Below are 25,859 nucleotides of genomic sequence, written 5' to 3'. Positions count from 1 at the left end.
AATTGTTTTAATTTCAACCCTAACCCTAACAAAACCCAAACGTATTTTTAGTAGACCAAACTTGAATTTATTCAAAAGGTTTCTTCGGTTTTTGTATCATGCATAGAAGACTTGCAAGGACGGATCAAAATAATGATATTGTAATGTAACTGATGTTTATTATTATTTTGCTTTTGTGATACTGAGCCTCATTGAAGAACACATTGGCAGTTATATGGAGACATTAGTATGAACATCTGTCAAACCCCTTACAAATGAATAATTTGCTGGCAACAATGAAGCAAAAACAGCAAAAAAAACTGTATCCCCTTTCTATCGCACTGTCACAACGAAAAAAACGAAATAATCTCTTTGGACACCATTATCTGATTTCCTGGGAGTCAACCTGTGTCGTCACCCCATTCATACAGGAAAATGTTTAATTACATAAACATCTACAAAATTTGATTAAATCAAATGTCACATTAAAATTATTGCCACAGGAACAGATAAGATAAAGGCCGTTTTTAATAGGATACTTATTAGTAAATACCCCTGCCATATTTACCAAATATGGATTTCCTTTGACGATTTTAGATCTACATTCTCGTCTACATCAAATCTCACCAACATATTCCTTAAAAAATATATCCCATGATGTCGCCTGCATTCTATTGTGTAAAATAAAATAAAAAGATGACACGTTCTCATAGATAAGCTATAAATATAAATATGATACAATATGTCATATTGTATTAAATATCTATTAACAGCACGAAATGAAGCTGACCAAATACAAAACGAACTTGATATTGTCGTTATTACTACTGGACAACCACGTCTTCAGTCGAAAAAACCTCACCAGTTGTAAGCTTAACAATCACCATCACTTGATTTCGCCATACGTTTCCCTGCGCTGGTTCATGCACTATGTCTTTATAAGGGCTCTGTGTCTATTGAATCAAGTTTAAACAGTTGTGACAAAGACTAGTAACGTTATAGAAGAAAAGTTCAGTGTTTTTTCCTTGCTCCTTGGTACAGTTTTGGTTTGTTCCAGCTTGAGAGGTTAACACATACGGTCATTTATATGTCAATACTACACAACAGAATGATGTTACCTTATTTTACACACAACCAATCTATTTGAATTCCAAATTCTAAGCTCGTCTAAAGCAAGTAAACATCAACATCCCATGATTACCAAGTGTAGTAAATTACAACGTTAGTTCTAAATTCTTTGAATTATTCTGGGACTGCGACATATTTAGCAGAACGCTGTTTGGGCATCCTTGTTGTTATGGTGACTACATCAGGTCCTAATAAACAGACAGGAAAACATAAGTTAGTAAATGAAAGTTGTGGACGTCCGGACATGCCGTGATAGCGACATGCACATTTGGCCGTATTAAAGCGTCTCTGCAGTAATAGTATTTGTTAATTGCTTTCAATCTTATGAAAATAACTTTTCAATTCATTTTCTACATCAGTGTTTCTATTCTAAAATAGATAAAATGTACATCATGCACCATGGTTTAAGAACTAGCTCAAACACAAGCCGCAATGTAGAAAAAGGAAAATGCAACAATCTATTGAACTGAAATTAACATGGATAATGCGATTATTGTGATTAGTAAATAAACAGAATTTGCCAAATTGGCATTTTCTTCTGTATACTAATTTGTAGTTTTGCTTTATTCTGTGTGGGCAACAACACGACCATCGAAAATATACAACATCTGTTGATTTTCATATACAATATTATAGTGTCATTATTATTCCGCTTGACCATTGTTTAGTATCATATCAAGTAGCATTGACATCTTTATTGATCTGGCGTTACGCACGACAAAGGATAAAAGAATGCGAATCAATCAATATAGTTTTAACCTGTTGAAGTACATCTCTAGGCCGATAGAGGGCACCGGTCCGTTACAATGGGGGTCATACAAAGCGTCTACCCCATACTGGCCCCTTGGCCTGAAAAAAGTGAAAGGAAACAACTTGTAAGCTATATAGATTCTAATGAATGTTTAAATGATGAGAATAGTTTCTGCAACTTATTTGAATAACACCAGTACTCATCGTCCCGCATTCGTCCCACAGTATGACGTATACATGGACATGAGCCTTTATTGGCCCATCGAAAAGTACAGTGACTTTCGTCGAATCAACTACAAACCACAAAATAGCAATACTAAAATCTTAAGATTCTATTTACTAAACAACATAGCGTAACATATGTAAATCTTTGATATCTTGATACAACCAGGTGGTTTTTGTCTTTTCACGATTTGCAAAGCGGACGTTTGTGTGATTGAACTCCTAGAGTTAGCCCTTAGCAATAGCCATCCATTAGTTGGATATCCCTGGCTGTTCATGTAGCAACATGTTCATGCCGAACCAATAAATAAAGGTGAGTGCATGTGTGTGTGCGTGTTCACATGCAAACACACGCACGCACACATGCACACCGATACACACACACACACACAAACATACATGCAAACACATGTAAACACGCATATGCATATTCCTGCACACAGATGAGCGCGCACGCACAAAATACGACATCGCCTGAAAATATAGTCTTAATACTAGAAAGGCAACATTTGCCAGCAAATACATCATGTTTAGCCATACTCCTCGCCATGCAAAAAATGGACTCTCCCAAAATAACAATGGACCTTTCTAAAATACTTCCACTAAAAAAAATGGATCACCCAGTCCAAAATTGAGTATAATAACAATCAGTCTCTCCATACAGGAATGGAGTCTTCCAGTAGCACGTCAGCACAATATGGACCAGTCCCAAACCATATCCACTTATTAATTAATAAATACTCTTCTGCTAACGAATGGACTTTTTCATAATCATTCCAGCTCAAAATTGAAAGAAATAATTAAAGAATCCTCCCCTTGCGAGAATGGGATATTCCGTGCCATCTCCATGTAAAGTAGACCAGTCGAAAAATATCCGCTGAAAATTACACTCTTGCGCATAATCAACCCAGTTCAAAAGTGAATTAAAAAAGATCAACCCCAGGGAAGAATGAAGTTTTCCATAGCATGCATAATGATATATATGAAGATTTGACAGGAGAAGAAGGAAATGACCAAAAACGCAATATTTGCGATAGTATGGTTGAAATATGAAAATGTGACACCCCTTTGTTTGAATGCATGATTCAATAGTATACACTTTGGGTTAAAAATAAGGAAACGAAAAAAAATTCTTTCTTTAAAAAATCGTTTTGAAAGGCTGTATGCCAAACATTTGAATGAGGGCCTGTGTACATAACCAAGGCAGACACATGCCAAATTTCACATTATTTTGGTTTAATACATAGGAACTGGAGATGTATATCTTTGTTCAAAAAAGAGTGAACAAAGATGTAATCAAATGTCCTAGGGATTCCCATACCACATTTGGCATGAATACTAGCGCAAGAAATGCAAGATAATTAGATTAACTAACCTCCTTGGATTAACTCAATTGACCAATCAGGTGGTCGCAAGGCTCACAGGCATGCAAGGCCAGGTGCAAGGCACTTGGGGTCACTGACCTTTAGGTCATATGTAGTATTGAAAGTGACAGAAGTGGCAAATATTGTCAAGAAAACCCAAAATAAATTGTTTTGAAGATATGTATGCCAAAAATGGGAGTGTAGTCCTTTAAATATTTGTTCAAGGCACATATACAGCAAATTTCAGGTCATTCGGTTTAAATACCAGGGCGCAGGAAGCCAAGAAATGCATCATTGGTCATAATAACCTCAATAAAATCACTGTCAAGGTCAATATCAAAATAAGGAAAAAAACGCACATTGGTATTTGCCTACATTACCTTTGTACCAAATTTCAGGTCATTTGGTATAAAAATGACAGAGATGAATCCATTTGAAGATTTGACAGGAGGAGGAGGAGGAGAAGAAACCTGAGTAAAAACTAGACTGGCCGTCATTTGCTTTAAGAGCAAATTCAGCATATTTCACTTCGCCCCCCCATGCAATAATTGATCTTTTGACGAAATGGACCATCCAAAAATTCCATCTAAACACAAGAAGACTTGTGAAATGTCCCAAGATCTATTTATTCTTCATCTACATTCATTAACATGCTTGAACATATGCAAAGATACACAACAATACTATACACTATATATAAAAGTACAATACTATACATCACCCTGGAAAAATGCGCAAACATGCACTATGCAAATATACAAAACTATAACGTTGGGTAACATAAATTCGCGGGGTACTTAAATTCACGATTTTTCGAAAACGGGGTATTTAGGGATATGTGCTAGATGCAACATCAGTAATGCCGCTAGAAATGCAAACTTGACAGACTAACGTATTCAGAACACTGTCTGAAAAGCTTCGATAAGCATGCATTAGAAGGCGACGAGGACAAAAACTCTCCGTCCCTTATTGGAACAGTTTGAGGGCATCGTGGGAGAATCACACTGCATCGTTGTCGGCTGGTTTATAAGACAAATGTCACATCCGCTTCCTGCTAAACACAATCATTTACAAGGCAACTTATTTTCTTAAAATTGCTGACCTGCAATTGGACGTGATCAATCATCAAAACCCCTCTTTGTTGCTACAACCTACGGCACGTGTATTTTCCCGCCGCCATATCATTACCCAGAATCCTGTTGTCAAGCAGACGACAAAGGTTTGTGAGGAACACTTTTTTGTCTAAATGTTGCGTGTGATTGTGGACTGAGGACGATATTTTCCTCAAAGTTTGCTTCTAACACAACAAGGAATACATGGACATAGTAGTATTATCAATGCTACGGCATCCGGCTAACTTGCCATGAATAATGTACGCGTTGCCATGACGGTGGATGTCGACTTTGACGTTCTACCGACTCAACACACGGGTTGTTCCCGTAGGCCTGATGCGTGCGGTACGGCCGTTTTTTCGTGTATTTTTTTTTACTTAGACACATCTATATCCATAGCACTCTCCTCAAGCCACGGATGGAACGAATAGCTGCTGTATAAAATGTAATTAGCGGTAAGATATTCAAGACGAATCTTCTCTCCCGAATTAATGTTCACACCTGTCCGACAACACCGTCATTGTGCGTGCGGCGGACGGTAGTTTCAAGTTGAAATATTCTGGTGTCAGCACGACTAGAGACAAAATCTACCATATATATGATTAGTGCAAACTTTAAGATAGTACATGATACTGACAGAATTATAGAAAAAAAGGATGGTTTGTTGTTCTGCTGGATTGATTTTAGTCAACCATTATCGGAAAAATGGCGAATTTATGTTACCCAACGTTATTACTATTAGGAGGGGGAAGGGCTTCGTGGCACATACAAAGGCCGACCCGACATTGGTTTATCTTATTAAACAATTATGAGATAAATAGCGTATGAAATTTCTGGTCTATTCTAGATCTTAACCTTGCTATTCAAAAAGTATTAACAATTTAAGTTGTGTTGAACCCCTACAACGCAAAACGTGCTAGATAACTACCGCATAAAAAGCCAACAATGCCTCTTTTTTACAGTAAAATTATTTCAACAATTCAAAAGTTTGCTGATATTCATTCACATCATGTGTAGACAATCGCGCTTTGAGAGGCGCTTGTGAAGTATTACTTCCTGGGTCAAAGGTTGTTGGTGCAGAAAGTGAAACTGCATGCAAACCTGCTCGCAATCGATCAGATCGGCCTACCTCGGCCTAGTGGTATATCATCATCGTTGGTATGGGTTTGATTATAAGTTGTATATAAGTGCGACACAACCAATTAAGAGACGGATTGCATTTTTCTCGTCGTCAAGTCGTGATTTATTAGTGGTTGAAGCCGTCATAATTAAATCTGACCATGCCCCCAAAACCATGTTTATTTGGCAACATTTGCGAGAGAATCATACTTTGCCAATCTCCCTCGGAGTCCCTCTCAATGCATAAATTGACTGTTTCAAAATCACCCGTGCAAACAAATTCCCTATTCAAGTTCTGCGAGACACCAAGAGCTTCTTAGTGCAAAGGCTTGCGTGTTTACCTGCAACATGACCTCAGGTTACCTGAAAAGAACACATGTTCTTTGGCCAGCAGCAAATGGAACGCCCGGAACCTTAGATAGAACATGGATTCTTAGATAGAACATTGAACGGGGACAGCACTTTTGACCCGTTTTTGGTCTGAAAATGGGTCCAAAAGTCCCCAAAACCAAGCATTTTGAAGTAATGTACACCCGAAATGTGATTGAAGTCCTGTAGGGACATGTTCAAGGCACCCTTGTGCCGAATTCCATGTCATTTGCTTGTAATACCAGGGCACAGGAACCAAAAATACAGAAATTGCCTAAAAATGCCCCAAAAAACCTCCATAAAAATGATTTTAAGGCCTCTTTCAAAACGATTTAAAAAGGGCCTGTGGGTATTCGCCCTCTTTACCTCCATGCCAAATTTCAGGTCGGTTGGGTAAGAAATGGCGGAGTAGAAGCCATTTGAAGATTTGTCAGGAGGAGGAGAAGAAGAAGAAGAAGAAGAACCAGACAAATACAATATATTTCACTCTACCCATACCTCTAGGTATGGGAAGTGAAATATAACTAGAAAGGCAACATTTGCGAGCAAATACAGCATGTTTAGCCATACTTCTAGCCATGCAAAAAAATACTTCCACTAAAAAAAATGGATCACCCCAGTCCAAAATTGAGTTTAAAAACAATTAGTCTCTCCATACAGGAAATGAGTCTTCCAGTAGCACCTCAACACAATATGGACCAGTCCAAAACCATATGCACTTATTAATGAACAAATACACTTCTGCTAACAAATTGACTTTTTCATAATCAGTCCAGCTCAAAATTGAAATAAATAATTAAAGAATCCTCCCCTTGCAACAATGGGATATTCCATGCCATCTCCATGTAAAGTAGACCAGTCGAAAAATATCCGCTCAAAATTACACTCTTGCGCATAATCAACCCAGTTCAAAATTGAATTAAAAAAGATCAACCCCAGGAAAGAAAGAAGTTTTCCATAGTATACATAATGATATATATGAAGATTTGATAGGAGAAGAAGGAAATGACCAAAAACAACATATTTCAGCGATAGTATGGGTGATATATAAAAACGTGACACCCCTTTGTTTGAATGCATGATTCAATAGTATACATTTTGGGTTGAAAATAACGAAACGAAAAAATTCTTTCTTTAAAAAATCGTTTTGAAAGGCTGTATGCCAAACATTTGAATGGGGGCCAGGGTGCATGACCAAGGCAGACACATACCAAATTTCACATTATTTTGGTTTAATACATAGGAACTGGAGAAAGAGTGAACAAAGCCATGTAATCACATGTCCTAGGAATTCCCATACCATATTTGGCATGAATACTAACACACATGCGCCATAAATGCCAGATAATTAGATTAACTCAATTGGCCAATCAGGGGGTCGCAAGGCTCAGAGCTGCAGGCAAGGCACTTGGGGTCACTGACCTTTAGGTCATATGGTCAGGCTAACAGGCCAGGTGCAGTTGGGGTCACTGACCTTTAGGTCATATGGTCATATGAGAAAAATACCCAATGTTTTCCCTTAAAATACCCTGCAAAATCGTATTTTGAAGTGATATATGCCAAAAGTGCGAATGGGGTTCTTTGAATATTTGTTCAATGTACCCCCATAGCAAATTTCAGGTCATTTGGATGTAATTCCAGAACTCAGGAGTACATTTTTGGTCAGAAAAACCTCAAAAAAATCACTTTCAAGGTCAATATCGAAAAAAATGAAAAAAAACGGTGGGGGGTATTTGCCTATACTACCTTTGCACCAAATTTCAGGTCATTTGGTCAAAAATGACAGTGATGATTCGATTTGAAGATTTGACAGGAGGAGAAGAAAGAGAAGAAACCTGAGTAAAAACAATATGTTGAGCCATACTAGGTATGGCTAAACATAACAATATGTTGAGCCATACTAGGTATGGCTAAACATGATAATGTTGAGTGACAAAACAAGCAATATACATGTACTTTACCCGTATGCAGTGTTATGACCAGTACGGCACATTCCATGCCCAATGTTCAGCGAGGTGAGGCAGTCGCAGTTGTCGTCGTCCAACAGGATGGACTTGACTCCGTTCTCTGTGCGGTACATGAAGCTGTCCTGAGATGCCTTTGGACCGGTGCCGGCAAGAACCTACATGTCACGATAAGAGAAATAGACTAAAAAAACATCGCATTATTGTGACAAGCCCGATAGAAAGGAGTCATTCCTTTAAATGAAGACTAGAGCGTCAGCTAAAAATGTGACCAGTATTTCGTAGATGGACAAAAGTTACGTTTTCTCTGATCTGATAACATGAAGGTAAAGGTTTCTTTCCTCTGACACCAACCAGTGTACAGTCAAAAAATGAGACACCATTCCATACCACCCAACATCTGCTTGGAAATTTATAATGTGGTACAGATGTTCCAAGACAAACGCTAACATCGTTTCTTGACAATGACTTTGGAAGATGTTCTGTCATCAAATCTAATCATTATAATTAGCTTCGAAGGGCACTCGAAATATTTTTTTCCTTTTTATTTTTTTTTCAAACTTATCTATGATATTGCCTAATACAGAAACCTTTCGTCAGCTGAATTATACTACAAGTCAAATACTAACACCTATATTGAGAGAAGGTTAGCGGTGACGGTTTGTAAACAAACGCCTTGTCACCACTTAGATATTGTATACTGTTTAATTAACAGGGCTAGTCTTTTGTAGTGGCTTCTGTGGTTACTGTAAATGCATTTAAGTTCGCGTGGTTTTATTTCACGCTAAGGCAAAAATGGAGTGTTTGCGGTGGTTTTAAGTTTGCGGCAGCGCTATAGTCAAATACTGCTACAGTATTGGACAAAAATGTTCGCGGTGGTTTTAACTTCGCGGTGAAACGGTCGCCGCGAAAACCGCGAACATGAAACCAACGAGAACATTTCTGCATTTACAGTAGTTAGGTAGCCCTGGCTGTGTGTTTTTATATAGCCTAATATATGAAATCAAATCCTATCAAATCAAATGCCTGCTGGGAACCTACAGACGGCATCCAAGCCATGTTGTTCACAATCTGCCCGCTAGGGGTCTCCTGATGACCGTAGAACGCCAGCCAGGCGGCGTGAGCGGTGGGGTTGTTGGGATCGAACTCCCACTTGTACACGTTCCCGCGGCTGTCCTTGGCCAGCAGCTCGGTCCCTTTCTCCTGCAGCCAGCTGGGCAACCTTCCCATACAGTAGTCACTACCTGGGTCACAGGTACCGTGGCTGGGAAGATTCAAAGTCTACTGTCAACATTTATATTTCATTGAGAATTCACTTGAAAGTCCATCGGTGTCGGTAGAAGTAGTTCTGAGGCAAAGTTGAGCTCTAATTGCCAACACAACATTTTGGACTTAAGTAAATTTTCGACTGATCTTAAGACCCGGTTTAACGAACACAAACAACTTCCGAAGTGTCACAACATATAAACATCGAGTCACCTGGGCACTCGGTCTCACCGGACAAAGTTGGAATCTTGGACACTGAACCAGACTTTTTTGCCAGAGGATTTTGAAAAGGCCATCTACATCCGGGCTTTAAAACCATCCCTAAACAGAGACGGGTGGCGCCATAGACTTTCTGCAACATATCATCCACTAGTTACCGAGTTGATGGTTCATTCCTTGACAAAGACTGCAGCTGTTCAGTCCAAAATTAGGGTAAGTCCGATTTGTTGTGTTGGCAATTACAGTTTAACTTTGATTCAGAATACTTTTAGAATTGTTTGTCTCTTCTACACTGTCAATTTACCGATGATTGGGTCTTTGACTTCACTTTACCATAACACATATATTGTCCGCAATGCTGGATGTTTAAACCTGGAAGTTGTCATATAAAATCAGCTCAAGGTCTCTGGTTCAGCCTTGCAGCCTGAGCTTAGCATACAGTAGTCATGAGAGGATTGTTAAAGGTTTCAAAACTATTGCTCTACACATATTCTCCAGGCAACCCTAGATGCCAAAATACCACCTAAGTTAACCCCATATGACTGCTGGGATGAATAAGATATACTGTGTTCTACGAGAAGCATTTTGGTAAACATCTGGTCAGAACTAATCTCCAGGCAGATCTAACGGTGGCAAAGCAGTATCAAAAGGGCCAACCTGTACCAGTAGATGGCTGTTGGTACAGGTTGGCCCTCTCGATACTCCCTTGCCTTTCAAGAATCTGCTTGTAGATTAGTGAGAACAAAAGATGACTCGCTGTTGCCGTCTGTGCAGGTTACCATGATTTGATAGTGGAAAAAAACTGTACCTTTTTCGTCCTCGTTTCTGTGCAAGCTCTCGCGAGTTCTCCCTTCGCTCTCGCACATTTCAAAATGGCGCTCGGAATTAAAATGGGTCTATTCAATACACTGTCCATAACGATGGGTATACCTGAACATGTATGCGTCTCCGGAAACAATGTCTTATGGTAGTTTAATGATTATGTAAAACTACAGAATAAACTTTGACATTTTATTCCAAACCTTTCTTGAAGAACATCGGTGATTTTTGATGACCAGCTTGAACCGGCCTTCCACCACCAGAATCTCTCCCACACACGTCCGTACTCGTCAATAGTCTTGTAGCCTTAGAAGAAGCATAGGCAGTACATTACTCAGTGAAATATATATATAGGGGGGACGGACTTTCTTCACTACGCTTTCCCTACCAAAGTAACAAACGTTACAAGTATGAAGTTGCCGTCATACAATTGTGTTCTTGAATTATGTTTCCGTTCCAATTAATACAATTTACACTAAAGAGCTATAAAGGGCCTTGAAGGACAAAGTGCTGTGGAGGAGGTCCTCCGGATTGGTTCGAGCGGATGCTCGAGTAAGTAAGTAAGTAAGTTTACAATTACCAATAAGATCTATCCATTAGGCAAGTTATATTACATTTTATATATCACTACACTAAATGGCCTCGGATCCTGACGTATATTGGGACTCAAGGTACCACTTGCATATTTGAGTTGTGTAAGTACGCACTTACATAAATTGTGCAAGTGGTACCTTGAGTCCCAATATTTGGATGCGCATTAGCCTGCCGAGAAATATACGGCCCCGGATCCGTCCGGATTCTTCCGGATCTTAGGTTCCGGATCACGTCAGGATACTTCCGGATACGTCAGGATCCGAGGCCATTTCGTGCAGTGTATAGTGATAAGATGTACCTTCAGAGTTGGTATCGTTACAGCTACAGTTCCCAGGCTGACCAGCGGTGCCGGGCGAACCGGGGACACCGTCGCGACCATCCGATCCGTTAGGTCCAGGAGGTCCAGGAGGTCCAGTAGGCCCGACAGCTCCTTCCCGGCCGTCTCTACCTGGCATCCCATCGCGGCCGTCTCTTCCGGGAGGCCCCTGGACACAACCTGGGTGGTGCATGTATATCACTTATTAATGAGTTTTCTACCACGACGCACTTTTGATCAATATCAAGGAACAATATCAAGGGCATGTTGATTTGATTACATGGATGAAATCCACGCGCACATCATGACAATTTCCGCCCGACCCCCCCCCCCCCCCCCCCCCAAAAAAAAAAATAATAATAATACAAAATTTTTGGGCCATATTGTAAACCATTCAAGGCAGCTGACGAATGAAAAAATATATGCTGGTATTTGCAACAATATTGTTTTTCGGAAAACCGATAACTAATGTTGTAGAATGCCAACGTCAATTTTAAAGTTAAAGAAGAAGATGGGAAAGAACAAAAATGACGTCCCTATAATCCGTTACACCATATTCTGTGCATGTGTTACGTTTTCTTCAGTCCTCCTGATCATGTAAAGATTTCATAATGAAGGATACAAATCATATAATAAAACTAGAGTTCCACGACCTTATACCTTCGCCGACTGATGTTAGCCTTTTCGAGTGAATGCTTATCACTCAGTATGTAAATAAGGTCCTCGATTGCATGAATTTCAAGTGATCCTTTTCTCTACACAAAACACAGCATTAAGATAAAATCTTAGAAAAGAGGGCCATTGTAGCATTTCCTCATATATTATGTAAATGAGGCCATCATGATTTATGTCTGATAACGTCCACATTTGATTATCTCCCAAACGCCACAAGATTGAAATCCCATAATTTACCCATCATTTACCACTCTGGAATTATAGTATTTTGTCATAAATTATGCAAATTAGGTATTCTTTTGCATAGTTGATATCTATCAATATTCCTCTCTTTCTCAGTTACATGTCACGTGTTTGACTACAATGGAATGCAAGGGTTTGTATACTTTTTCAAATCACAGATCCTGATTTGCATGATTCTTATACGATCATGTAAATCATCACTCAAACTATGTACATCCCTGCAAATCATGACGATCCGTCATCACCTTCTTGAGTCACTAGTATTCTCTTTCAAAGTTTAAAACAAACCCATACCTATACCTACACGAGTTCTCCCAAGAGTTATAAAAATAATCACTGTGAGAATATTTTTGCTTAATTGGTATCATAACTTTTATCTTTACTACAGAAAATAAGGCAATTTGTTGGCAATGTATTTGCTTCAATTATGTCCTTATTTTCATAGTCGACATATCAATCAGTTTTTATCAACCCTATACCTTCCTACAGGGAAAGCGCTAGATCGTAAGGCTGCTGTGTTTAAATGCCCGTGTGACCTCCATGACCCCAAAACAGAGCCCTGCACCAGGCAAGTAAAGTATCACATGTGTCCTCCAGGGACGTCTCACAGGGAGCCTGCTCCGGTAAACTAGGTCACCTGTCAGTGCAATTTAACCTGAATATATAGACTTAAAAATAGCAAATTGAAAGGGCATTGTAGACATTTCCATATTAATTATGTTGATGAGGCCTTGTCATGCATGACTTTTTGTCTGATATTGTTCACCTTTACTTAGCTTCCTAATGATACAAGAATGAAATTCCAATCATTTACTATTGTGGTATTTTCAATTAGTATTTTCTCATTAATTATGCAAAATAGGTAGCTTTTAGCATTATTGGTATCTATCGATACCTCTATCTTTTTCAGCTATATATGTCACATGTTTGAGAGTCCTATGTTGAAAGGCAGCTGATTTATAAACTTTCCTTGCTAATTATGCAAATTAGCTCCTGATTTGCATAATGAATATTCAATTATGTAAATCATTAATCGAGCTATCTACATACCATAAATCAAGACGATCCGTTGACCACAAGTCAAGCTATTCATGTCCAAAGGTCAAAACAAATAAATTAAAAACACCCGCTGCAGCTCCAAACAAGCCGCTAGAGGGCCCAACCGTGCAGAACTTACTTTATGTGGCATTGACTATCTACCACACAAAAATCATGACCGTAGCACTTGCAGAAAATTCGACATCACACTTTGAAGCTACACTGCAGTACCCAAAGTACCCGCTAGGAGGCCCATCATCGAACTTGACCTTTCCCTTTAATAAATCTACCTATTCACTAAATATCATGCACAACCATCAACAGCTTCTCGAATTATCCTGTCAACAAACAAATACGCATACATAAACAGCCCACTGCAGTACCGCAGGAAAATGCCAGGTGACCCATTTTTGAACTTGAGCTTCGTTTTTACAATCTCTACGTACCCACCAAAAATCATGCAGATCCATCATCAATACGTCGAGTTATGTTGTCTACATACAAACACACTAACAAAAAAAGTCTACTGGAGCACTTTAGGAAACCGCCAGGTTAACCATTTTCGAACTTGACCTTCGTTCCCACAACCGCCACTTACCTACCAAAAATTAGCAAGATCCGTCAAAGTTCTCTCGACTTATGATCTCGACATACATACGGACCCACTTTACAGCTGGCGTTACCGATAACATAACCTTACCGCGAATGCATACATTCCCGGCGAAGGTAATCAACACGGCCTAACAAAAAGGACCCCTAACCCAACACAATCAAAATAATTGAAACAAGTTGATAAATTCTTATCCGTTTGCTTGTTTTGTTCAAATCATGTGACGTTTTAAGTTGAAAGGACGAATTATAAAGTAGGATTGTAAATCAGACATTGTACTGTTTTTAGGCCTGGTGAACCTCAGATCGTTCTCAGTCACTGACGCAAAGTAGCGGGTGCTACATGAAAGGTTTCCAAAATACGGTAAGCTATAACATTACGAACATCGATTATTGACAAACCTTTTTATGTACAATGTTCATAGTGTGAACGCTATATTTAAACACTTAATGGAGGAATCGATTTTATTCCATAGATTTTAGTTTGTCAAGGTCTTAAAAACATTTCCGCGATAGACAGCAAAATCCGATGTCACCACACGCTTGAGTGAGGCGGTCGTCATGGGCAGGGATAGGGCTCTGTGCGGTCCCAATTCCTGGCGGTCGCGGTTGCGTTGGACAGGTGGTCGCCTTGGTCAGGCAGCTTAATGCTTGTGCCTATGAGAAAAATCTTTCGCCATGGCCGGCAACTGGTCGCGTTGAAGAGGTGGTCGCCTAGGCAGGTTTGACGGTATATCCACTAGCTTGCGTCACGGTTACCCTGTGTATGTTATCACCTGGATGCATAGGTCTAACCTTCATCGCCGTAATCCCCCCCCCCCCGAAAAAAGAATGTTTGCATACCTCCAAAAGGAAGGGTCACAGAGTTGGCAGCTCTCTTTGTCCTGTGGTGGTAAGTGGTGTCAGGTGGCTGTTCTTTATTAATCAGCGGAGCGTTATCTTTAACAGGGGACATAGCCTCGGGGCCAGACACAACGTCAGTCAACTGGAAAATGCGTGTATTAGCTTACCGTGTAAATAAAATCCCGTCCATGCAGTAAATAATTTTTAATTGTGCCTTTATTTTCCATTTTTACCTTTAATAATGTATGTAATTTGTCTACTTTCTTCTTATTTTACAACACCTGATATCTAACCGAGCCGGTATGGAAGGATTTATATATTAGTAGGCAGAAACTACACTTTTTTTAGTAAAACACGACAATTTCAAAGGCATCCAACTCCAAATAAAACCCAGATAACTCCTGAGACCAGTTATGTTATACTGATACAGTGAATTGGTAACACTTAAGTGCACAGCCAACTGCCCATTGAGTTTTTAACAATTATTCCACTACATCAGATTTTGATACGTGTCATACACACCATCGGTAAGTCTGTCTGTCTATACCCCCGGGGGTGCTGAATATACAAAAAAGACCAAGCATGGACAGACCAACTATGGGCAGAATAAGTACATGACTTCCGCCCATAATTTTACAGATACAAGCTTTAATTACAGGAGAATAATGATTGTGCAGACTTATTATACAGGAACGTACCTCAGTATCCGCCATTTTGTTGTTGATCACCGACGACATGTCTCGAGTAAGCGCCTCCAACGAAGCAACTCGCTCTCGAAGTTGGTTATTCTGCTCGTGGACCTTTGTCTCGAGAGAGGCGATTCGCTCGTCATTTGCAGACATAAGCTCCTTAAGGTGCCAGTTCTGCAACAGCACTGCCACAAGAGCCGTCACGCTCAAGAGCACTGCGGCGGCGCAGGCAGTCTGAAGCCCCGCCGAGCGGAAACGAGACCGTCGGCCCGCATGTGCCGTCCCACCAATCGCCAGGTCACCGTTTATGAGCTTGTCCGAGCTCATATTCTTTTGATGATTTTGTATTTAGGCCAGCACTGATATAGGAAAAAAAAAACAATGTCAGAAACTACGGTCTGGTCGTATGCAAGCTCCAGCGCTGACTAAAGACTTCTCAGAGAGCAAACTTGATATAGAAAGAAACCCGGGAAATCCCCTACACTTTCCCCACTGACTACGCTGTCCCCCGATTGGTTGACAGCCACTGCAGTTTCCTCATGCGTCATGATTGTGAATACCAAATGACCGTTGCGACTGCGAAGTAACTAATGGCGCCACACGTCTATTTTGAGGGATGGCGTCATCGGTGATTTCCCACACCGGTCGAAAAACTGGTCCAACTAGTTAATTGTTGAAGAATAATACTTGAATACTGACATCACTTTGTGTCTCAAGCGTCTGACTTCAAACAAATGGCCCATGTCAGAGATATGATAATGATCCACTGTATTCTGCAGCTCAGGTAGTTGTGGGAGATATGTATGTACAAAAATGCACACTTCTTATTATGTTACGACATCTAATTATAAAGTAAATGTATCGCATTCTGTTCATCAACTCACAATTAAACAATAGTGATTTGAGTGTTAACCCAGAAGAATAGGTTGTAATTCGTCGTATTGTATCAACCGGTACCGATGCAGGTTGGAGAAATGATTAAACCAGATGAAGGTTTAAAATTGGCCAGGTAGCTGTTTCATCGTAATTGTTGCTCCGGTGATGACTCTAACGCTAGGTTCTAAAGAACGGACGGAAGAAAAAAGGAAAAAAAAAGTCCCAAAAAAAAAGAATAAAAAATCATGAATTAAGTCCGTGTCATGATATAATCGTGTCATGCTCTGTCTATAGATTTTAGTGCAATTGTAACTTTTTGTTGAGGTAGATTCGTTAAAGTTAAGGAGGAGAAAATTGTGATGATTTCCTCTTAGATCTATAGTTTATCGCTTGCAAATTAAATGTCCCTGCTTAAAGTAGCATGACAGAAATGTTGAAAATTGATCAATATGTAAATAAAACTATACAGGGAGAAAAGAAAAAGGATGCAGAGATTGATACAAGCATCAAAAGAAAGTGGCATATTGATACAACAAGGGACTTGTGCACTTAGAAAAGTATGCCAGGCTTTACTACTACGTGACGTATCAATACACATTTCTTATCTCTTATTATCATGTACATCTATTATTGCCGTATATTGCATACCAGAGAGGCGGAAGAATGTAACAGTATAGTTTAACCTGTTGAAGTACAGCTCCAAACCGATAGAGGGCACTGGTCCATTACAGGATGGGTCGTGTAGGGCGTCCACTCCGTACTGACCACTTCGCCTGGCAATATAAGTAGATAGTGACGAATCAAAATGAAAACAAACAAGGAAGGAGCATCGAAGAATTATGTTTTGGACCGTAAAGCAAGGCTGGCAGTGGATGTATTGTACGATAACATAGCATACAGTGCAACTCTTCGGTGGAGTGGAAAGGTTGGCTCTAACATACAGCGCCCGTTTTAGTTAGCTTTTTAAGCTTCGAATCAATATGGAGCGATATACAACACCAAGCATATCGCTCAGGAGGCTATAGGCATAGCCAAAATAAACAATGCTCGTGCCTGTGCTGGCAACTCTATATTGCACCCCGGACTTCTCTTCTCTTGGGTTTTTGTCCTTTGGCGCCACGAGAAGCTGTCGCAGTGTGTTTGTAGGCTTGAAGCAGGTGGAGATTCCGTGAGAACTGCGGCGTGTCAGGGACCCACTAGACAGAGGACTTGCGAAGAATTCTACATTGGTGAGACAAAACGCTCATTGAAAGCCAGATACCTTGATCACAAACTCCTCAGCTCGCATTCGTCGGAAGTCTCTCAACACATTCACATTGAATGCCCGGACCATACCGTTTCACTGGACAAACTCAGAATACTAGACACTGAACAGGACTACGTTATAAGAGGCATAAAGGAGGCCATTTACTTATGGGCACTCCTGTCAATCACTTATACGACACTCGTAGGGATCAATATATTTAGGCTTGACATTCAGTCTATAGCGCTGTTCCAGACTTTCTGGCCAATGGCTATGTAAAAGATTTGCTGTAAGATTAACAGTAGTACAAAGAGCATCTCATGAAAATACATTGTTATAGACGTACAGCAAAGTTATGAAGGACACCCCCTTTGTCCTCCTCTGCAAGGTTTAGATGTGGTACGGTATGTTTGATTTATATACTGGTGAAATAATGATATTGGAATTTGTTTGCATCGTTTGTCATGCCAATGAGTAATTACTGCTAATGTGGATAATTGCGACCTTTCCTTTGCTTTTTATCTCTAGTTCAATCTTATCAGCAAAAATGATTGCAACATAATGTTCGCTCTTGTCAGGAACAGAATGATATAACATCAAGAAAAACAGCAATTTTCTGTGACTCAAGTAGCATGCCTTTCGCATACAAAGCAACACAGACCTTTCATTTTCAGTCCGAGTACCACACAGTCAAAGGCTTCCCCAAAATGATTCCCTAGGGAATTCATCCGTGCAATTTTGGAAATTATTTCAAGGCGTTCGTAGTACTGTTTTAAGTACCTCCATCCCTCGATAGGTTTTATCAAATGTTGTGTCTTATGATATTCGATCTGACTTTGTAAAGGTTGCACACAGGGATATTAGAGCCCTCCCATTATATCCCTTCTAAACATGTTGCTTGTTGTCTTTTGCATCCTGTACAACATCAACATATTCAGAACCCACGGATTGGAGGAAAATGAGATCTCAATGTGATATGTACGATATGTAACTTCAACAGCAGCTGACAAAATTGTGCACCTGTTATATCTGTTGCCGTGGTCCCCTTAGAAATAAACAATGTAGAATGATTTGTTACACATTGATACATTTTCCCAATAAAACATTTTTACTTGAATGTATAAATATAAACTTCAATGTAGAATATGTAAATATCTCTTCCATAACATTGGTTTAAAACTGATATGTTTTTTATCAAGTTAATAAAATAAAACAAATATAATCATAATGTGATTGTCTGTCTCTTTTCCAACGTAGGTGGTTGGAACGATCCCAAACTAAAGACATATGAGCTGCTTGCAACTGAGTCCTTCAACATTTCAAGATATTATAAAATTTAAAGGAGTCCTAAACTCCAGAGGGGGGAGTTATGTTCCAATGGATGGTAATTTTAGGAAGTAGAAATGAATATTTTTTACAGTATACGATAAAGTACCCACTAGTCCTGTGCGCATCCAAAAGCATTCAGTATTCTACCAAATTCCCCAGGTGACCCTCAGCCTAAAGTATGTGCCTGACAAGGCCTGACAAAAGTTAGATTACAAAAAGAATGTCAGGGTGGTTAAGAAAAACTCGTCTTGCTATGTGTTCTTTTATATCTTATTAACAATTGGCCTTCTTATTGTGCTTAACCACCCTCATTTACGCCAAAAATATCCACGTTTAAAATTTTGTGTTTACGTAATCACGCATAGGGAATACACTGGTAGGGTCTGCATGGGTTTAGTGAGTATCATATTGTTGTAAAAAAACACACCTTGTGTAATTCACCACAAGCGGAATTCTGTACAAAGTCGGCTTATTATGTATTGATTAATACATAATCTAGTGAAAAATAACACTGCCTTCTGGAGTTTAGGACTCCTTTAAAGGATGATTCTTTTCATGCCGTTCTTAGTTGAAAAAATAAATTTATTTAAAACATGAAGCTTGAATCGTATCAGACAGTGTAACAGGAATGTAACATATTGTTCTTTGAAACTTTGTAACTTTGAAACTTTGAAACTTTATTGAAAATACTACGTGGCAGACTTGCAAGTCTGAACTTGGTAAGTATTTACACATGAGCTCCCATTAAAACGATATCATTATATACAAAGTCTAAATAATATCAATGGCGCAATTCAAAAAGTTAGACTCCATCACAGACTCTCTTCTTTGTGCCAGTGTTGTGAGTCCTAGCTGTTGAAGGGGGGGGGGGGAGTAGCCAGTGTAGTCGTTGCCCAGTATGATCCGACAGGCTCGTTTTTGAATCTGTTCGAGCTTCTCTGTTTGCACTTTGGTGAGGCCAGAGGTCCAGGCAGGTGCAGCGTATTCTAGGATTGGTCTGGTGTAGCACGTGTAGATCGTGATCAGGTCATCACGCGATAACATGAACCTTTTGAGTCTTTTGAGGAGGTAGAGTTTCTTTGCGGCCTTTCCCACTATCTGCTTGACTTGGACGTCCCAGTGAAGGTTGTTCTGAATGTGAAGTCCAAGGGTCTTGAGGCTGGGGGCGACAGCTAGCGGTGTGTTGTTGACTCGCAGTGGTGGCAGAGGTGGATAGTTCCGACAAAATGTGATGTGCATAGCGAGGCATTTAGAGTCGTTAAATAGCATACGGTTGTTTGACGTCCATTGGCATAACTGATCCAGATCAGACTGTAGGATTGAAGGTTGTTTGAGCAGTCTTGATTGGAGCATGATCATATATTGTTATAAACAAAAACGCTGCTTTTGAAAAGTACAGATCGTTGCAAAAAACCCTGGCTAAATATACTGCTAAAACAGATCAACAGATATAACTATCCCTTCACTTTCTAATATACCTTTTGACAAATACATGACAAAAACTATCATTGAATTGCCAAATCAATCTGATTGCCATCTCTGTTACTTCAAAATTCAATACAGGGAAAGGCAACTTCAAACCAGCATTCGCCAGGGAATACAAACATGTTGGAACCACTCGCGCGCAGACGAATTAGACTGCAATATACCTGTGCAATTATGGGAATTCCTGCAAATCTGGGTTGGTTATAAAACTTCCTTGGTGGTATGTTGGCCCGAGGGCCTATAAGCTGACCCGTATAATGCTATGGTCACATTTCACAACCGGGGCCCGGCCGGGCTGTTTGCGGGAGACGAAAAATGAAAACGTATATCAATAAATATGCAAAAGCAACAGTATGTTGGGCTCAACATAATGAGAGAACACAGTGTAACAACTAACAATTCTTTCATTCATGATGAAAACAGCAATAATTTGAATAAATCAGTTGAAGTTGAACAGCAGTGGTTGTCCTGTCCTGTTTCTTTCCATATCCCATTGATTTTGCAGCCCTGCAGAAACATAGTATATTTAAAAGGCAAAATCTTACGATTTACGGCACTGTCTTAACTCTTTGGTCATAGTTGCAGGCCATGGATTTTTTTTTTTTCTGGGAACAGACCAAAATCAATGAGGGGGCGGACGTCATCCATAAAAATTACTTGGTGTAGCCTTACCTAAATCAACGACCCACTTGCCGTGTGCACAAAGTAGGATGACTTTGAGCTTCTGACCCAATCACAACACAAAAGAACCTGATGCTATGTTTTGTCCCGGTCTCAGCCTACAAGCCCATTTGGTACACAATACATTCCCACGCTTGGTCGCTCAGAAATGCCTGTACAAACGTAATTAAGTTAGAGGGAAAGGCGCCAGGATGTTAAAGCGTCGCGAAAACATATTTTCAAGTTCAATCAATTCAACCGTTCAGCCAACCGATAACTCTCAGGTGTGGAACACAACTTTTTAGCTGTGAATTTTTAGGGACTGTTATCGGGCCGTTTAGCCAGTCCTTCGGCGGCCAAAATCTCTAAATCCGCCAATATAACTATAGGGCAACAGAGGAGATCTAGCCGTAGAGTTGACCGGTTCTTACCATGAGCGCGGTTCATCTCCCCGGGCTGAAACTCATCGGAGCGTTAATTTAGAGCGGGCGGGCTGACTGTCTCGGGCCGCCGAAGGAACTCGCGAGCGGCCCGGTCCTAGTACCCAGGGTAATCTAACTAGGGAGCGCGTACACAATATCCCCGACCGCTTTATCAGATAAAAGTTGAATTTCACTCTCGAATCATACATTTGGCCTTATGACAAATAATTGCCACCTGTCAAATAATTCACCGGTAATTGTATCCCAGGTATAAAATTGATTAACTTAGATTATATCTTTGGTCTAATATACTTTGGACAAAAGAAGATTCTAGGCTGCCACACTAGAAACTGACATGGTATCCATGGTAATAGCTGTCGAGTGTGTTTCGTCATCTCTGAAAAAAAAGTTCCTGAAGATATTCCAAAGAACAAGTTACACATCAAGCACAAGTATCGTCCTTTCGAATAATAGTATAAATTCACATCATCAGATGACCGACGTTGTTTGTTTCTCTCTCTCTCTCTCTCACATATTTACTCGCGGTCGGGCTGGTACTTCGGGTGATACGGAATACCCCGTGTTGTACTTTATTTATGTCATACCCACCCGAAAAAACACTCATTTCAATGAGGAATGCGCCAGAAGTTGTGGGAGTTTTGTGTTCTCGACCAAAAACTATAAGAACATTGATTCTAACCTCCGAATCCGGTATTCTAATATTCGACGATGGCGCAACTGGCGCGCTCGAAATGCATTCGAAATATTCTATGAAAGCCCGTGTAATACAAGCCTAGAACCTCATGTGATACGGATAGTTATCACACGGTCAGGAACACCCGTATCAGGCCCAGGTATGACATAAAGGACAATATAATGGATAACTTTCATACTAAAGGCATTTTCAGGGAGGCGACAAACCAGAATTTGGAACATCGATCGTCGATTGATAGAAATCTATATTGCTAGTTTAACCGTTCTTGTATCCTGCAGAATTCAGCTTCCCTGTTACATAAAAAGCAGCGTCTTAGATGTATGTATACCTTTTTCCGTGAGGAAAAACAAGCTATTTTGAGTCGTAGCCAGCCCATTCCATATCGCTGTCGGTAGATAATTCGTGAAATGTGTCGTTTTGATTCTACCAAACATTTTTTTTTTGCAATGCTGAATTCATCGATAAGAATTGGTATGAAAATCTTCGTTGATTGAACACCTGATTGCCCTAAAAATCACATCGCCCCCCTCTCACTGGATCCGCGACGCGTTGGCGACCTCGCTGCGTCCTAGATTGAATTTGAGTGAGCCTTGACTTAACAATGGGAATACCATGCAAACCGTACAAGTATGACTAAAAAGACAAGAAATCACACAAAGCGTAATAAGATTCGTTTTTATCGATGAAATTCGTTTAGCGCGGTGTCAAATCACTCGGTTGCAGCAAGGTCGCCAACGTGTCGCGGGTCCAGTTAAAGGGGGGCAGTTAACATGTTAACTTACCATGGGGTCGCGTGGCGTATCCGCAGGGTGTTCGGGACCCAGCGGTCTCGGGTTCGAATCCCCTGACGCCACCATCGTTGTGCCCTTGGGAAAGCATTTTACACGAGTGTCCTCATTCTACCCGGGTGTAAAAATGAGTTCATGTTTTCTGTACGTGGCGTCTGTTAACATAAGTTGTGAGAAACTCAAGTGCAGTGCCACGTTGTGCTATTCTGTCTAAAAGTGAATACAACATCGTTAACTGTTGCTGGTTCTATGTTATTTAGCGTTAAGCGTTTTCGGACCTCCTAAATTCACGGTTAAGCGCTGCCAGCATCCCCCCAAGCATATCCTCTTGTGCCAGGAAGTGTTACTTATGGTGGGTTGTAAGAACTCGGCATGTCCAACTTATACCGCCATGGAAATCAAGTCAATATTACAAACTTGGTCAGCAATAGGAAACTATAAATATGTACACTGCCAGTATACACAAAAAAAGCTGATACAATAGAAAGACCGACAAGAATGCCCAAAAACAAACCGGAGCCCAACATCTGCTTGGAGAGTAATTAACAAACACTAAACTTTTGGGGGCGTCTCTTTAGTGCCAATCATGAGTAACGGCCTTTGCGGCGTCTATTCTATGCATTGTGAGCCTATATGTCAAATGGCATACGCTGATCATGTCAAGATCATGCGGAATCCACGTGAACAACAACTTTACCTGCATGACGCTGTTTTTCTAGGTAGGCGTGGTTTATGTGTCGGTGCTATATAATAAGCCTTCTTTTACTGGTCTGCGCATATCTTCAACATCAAGGCATTTCAAGCTACTAGGCACTCCCGACCACAACACGATCGACCTGGCAGAATAAAGGGCAAGGCAAGTCTAAGCACTAGAGCGGTGAGCCAAAACCTCTGCTTATTTTTCATTGCCATCGTCTGTTCTCTACTTTATATATTCCTAGAGCTAGAGCACTAGAGCGGTGAGCCAAAACCTCTACTTATTTTTCATTGCCATCGTCTGTTCTCTATTTTATATATTCCCATTTTTTCCACAGCACTTACTTCGAACCCTTCATCTGGAAAAGGTTGAAGTACTATTTTTCATATACAATTAAATAAATGTATCTTCATAGCCGGTATAATCTAATCTCCAATCAGATCTACACGGTGCCAAAAATCGTATATGCTAGCCAGAGAAGTGCGGACTGGAGCTTCTCTGGCGGACTGGAGCTTCTCTGGCGGACTGGAACTTCTCTGACTGGAGCTTCGCTGACTGGAGCTTCTCTGGCTAGCATATACGATTTTTGGCAACGTATAAATATGCTTGGAGATTAGCTATAAACGCCTTTAGGCGAAACACGCCAGCTTCGCAGGAACGCGGCGCGGTGCAGCTGATAATACATCCCACTGAAAGACGTGCACTTGTCACACCTAACCTTTGCACCTGGTGACAAGCGTTGTTTTATAACTATCTTATAAGGATGGTCGTACAATACTTGGCGAGTTACATTATACGATAATTCCTGGGAAATATGATTTTAAAACATCAATCAATCTGTCATTATGTTAATAACTCTGGTACTTGAAGGCATGACTATTTCTTGTTGTTTTCTTAGATGGTATCATGTATTTAGTAGTTGGTAGCGCTCGTTCACCTTCACGACGATTTCAGGTAAGAGTCAATTGACACCAAAAAAATTAACCACCATTTCTTTCTGTTACATGCTGATCATATTGATAACATTTGTCACTATTGCCATACATGTTATATTTCTTTTCAAGTGATATTGATACAAAACTATTGCAATTTTAGAGGACCGTCCGCGGCGTTGAGACCGGCAGCATTTTAGCAGCGGCGTAACGTTTGTTCATGTAAAACCGGGATTTTTTCGATACCAATTAATTGAAACCAATCTTGTCAATATCATGGATTACCTTTGCACTAATGCTTCATATATATAGAATAAAACACGGGGTATTCCGTATCACCCAAGGTACTATCCCGACCGCGGGTAGGATCGCCCGACGGCCGGAGTGCGATCCAACCCGCGGGAGGGCAGGGACCGAGGGTGATGCGGAATACACCGTGTTGTATTTCATTTATGTCATACCCACCCCAAAAAAATACACATTTTGATGCGGAATACGCCAGAAGTTGAGGGATTTTTGTGTCCTCGAACAAAAAAACTGTAACAACATTGATTCCAACCTCCGAATCCGGTATTCGAATTTTCGACAGCGGCGCCACCGGTGCGCTCGAAATGCATTCGAAATATTCTATGGAAGCCCGTGTGATACGGATAGTTATCACTCGGTCCGAAACACCCGTATCAGGCCCAGGTATGACATAAGTTATATTTTCTATGTAGACGTGCTGATACCATAATATTGTAATTTGGAACTATCGTCCACCGCACGCAGAATGACGGTGCTCTCGGACAGGTGCTAACAGTTTTTTTAGGGAGAGAAGAATCGTCACTGATTAGCTTTTAAGTAGAGGCAATTGTTCCCACATTGGCTTGAAGAGAGTTCTAAGGTCATATTAACGTGTCCAATCAAAAAAAAAAAAAACACGACAAAAAGGCCGTACTGTGCTGGGGGGAGTCACCATCTCAAGTTTCAAACACTTAACGCTAGGACAGATACATACAAATATTCAGGTTTTCCCCGTATCGTTCCCAAATGGAATGCCCTGCCTGGCACGGTTGTGACGGCTCCCACCGTTGAGTCTTACCGTGCCAGGCTGGAGGCCTACCCTCCTTAGCCTGGGACCTCCCCCCCCCCTAATTTGCCCCCCGCAGGATCATCTGGGAGCAACAAAGGTGATGATATGATGATGTATCAATATCTGTGTCGTCAAATTATGCACACTTTTTGTAACATGTAACGATCACTATGTAGTTCACTTTCGTTGGGTATTGTTTAAGGGCTGTATTTATTCAGGAAGAAAACATGACGTATGTTACGCCAAAAAGCAATTACTCAAACAACTGGATATGATTTTGGAAACGGTCAGACGTTTCAAGTAGCATCCACTACTTTTC

The 25,859-nt window shown here is 40.4% G+C and overlaps 2 protein-coding genes across 2 annotated transcripts; both read right to left on the bottom strand.

Annotated features, from left to right (window-relative positions):
* Positions 1–333: 333 nt before the first annotated feature.
* On the bottom strand, positions 334–15,820 carry LOC136447518 (uncharacterized). Its single transcript, XM_066446520.1, has 8 exons — positions 15,328–15,820; positions 14,630–14,771; positions 11,204–11,401; positions 10,515–10,617; positions 9,049–9,271; positions 8,005–8,165; positions 1,867–1,956; positions 334–1,295 (listed from the first exon to the last, which is right to left on the bottom strand). The coding sequence occupies exons 1-8, from the start codon at positions 15,643–15,645 to the stop codon at positions 1,289–1,291; spliced, it is 1,242 nt and encodes a 413-aa protein (XP_066302617.1). The 5' UTR covers positions 15,646–15,820; the 3' UTR covers positions 334–1,288.
* A 3,717-nt stretch (positions 15,821–19,537) lies between these two features.
* On the bottom strand, positions 19,538–22,905 carry LOC136447748 (uncharacterized). The gene is made up of 2 exons (XM_066446790.1): positions 22,831–22,905; positions 19,538–20,077 (listed from the first exon to the last, which is right to left on the bottom strand). The coding sequence occupies exons 1-2, from the start codon at positions 22,903–22,905 to the stop codon at positions 19,538–19,540; spliced, it is 615 nt and encodes a 204-aa protein (XP_066302887.1).
* Positions 22,906–25,859: the final 2,954 nt, after the last annotated feature.

The sequence above is a fragment of the Branchiostoma lanceolatum genome, chromosome 13 (genome assembly GCF_035083965.1).
Source record: "Branchiostoma lanceolatum isolate klBraLanc5 chromosome 13, klBraLanc5.hap2, whole genome shotgun sequence".
Lineage (NCBI taxonomy): Eukaryota > Metazoa > Chordata > Leptocardii > Amphioxiformes > Branchiostomatidae > Branchiostoma > Branchiostoma lanceolatum.
Note: the sequence above shows the minus strand (reverse complement) of the source record. Positions and strands in the feature narration are given on the sequence as shown.

Coding starts and splice junctions, on each gene's coding strand:
- LOC136447748 (XM_066446790.1), bottom strand. CDS start 22,905: ATGGTGGCGTCAGGGGATTCGAACCCGAGACCGCTGGGTCCCGAACAC. Junction 20,078..22,830: donor ATACGCCACGCGACCCCATG/GTAAGTTAACAT, acceptor TCAATCCTACAG/TCTGATCTGGATCAGTTATG.
- LOC136447518 (XM_066446520.1), bottom strand. CDS start 15,645: ATGAGCTCGGACAAGCTCATAAACGGTGACCTGGCGATTGGTGGGACG. Junction 10,618..11,203: donor TAACGATACCAACTCTGAAG/GTACATCTTATC, acceptor GCTTCTTCTAAG/GCTACAAGACTATTGACGAG. Junction 1,957..8,004: donor GGTCATAACACTGCATACGG/GTAAAGTACATG, acceptor CACTTTTTTCAG/GCCAAGGGGCCAGTATGGGG.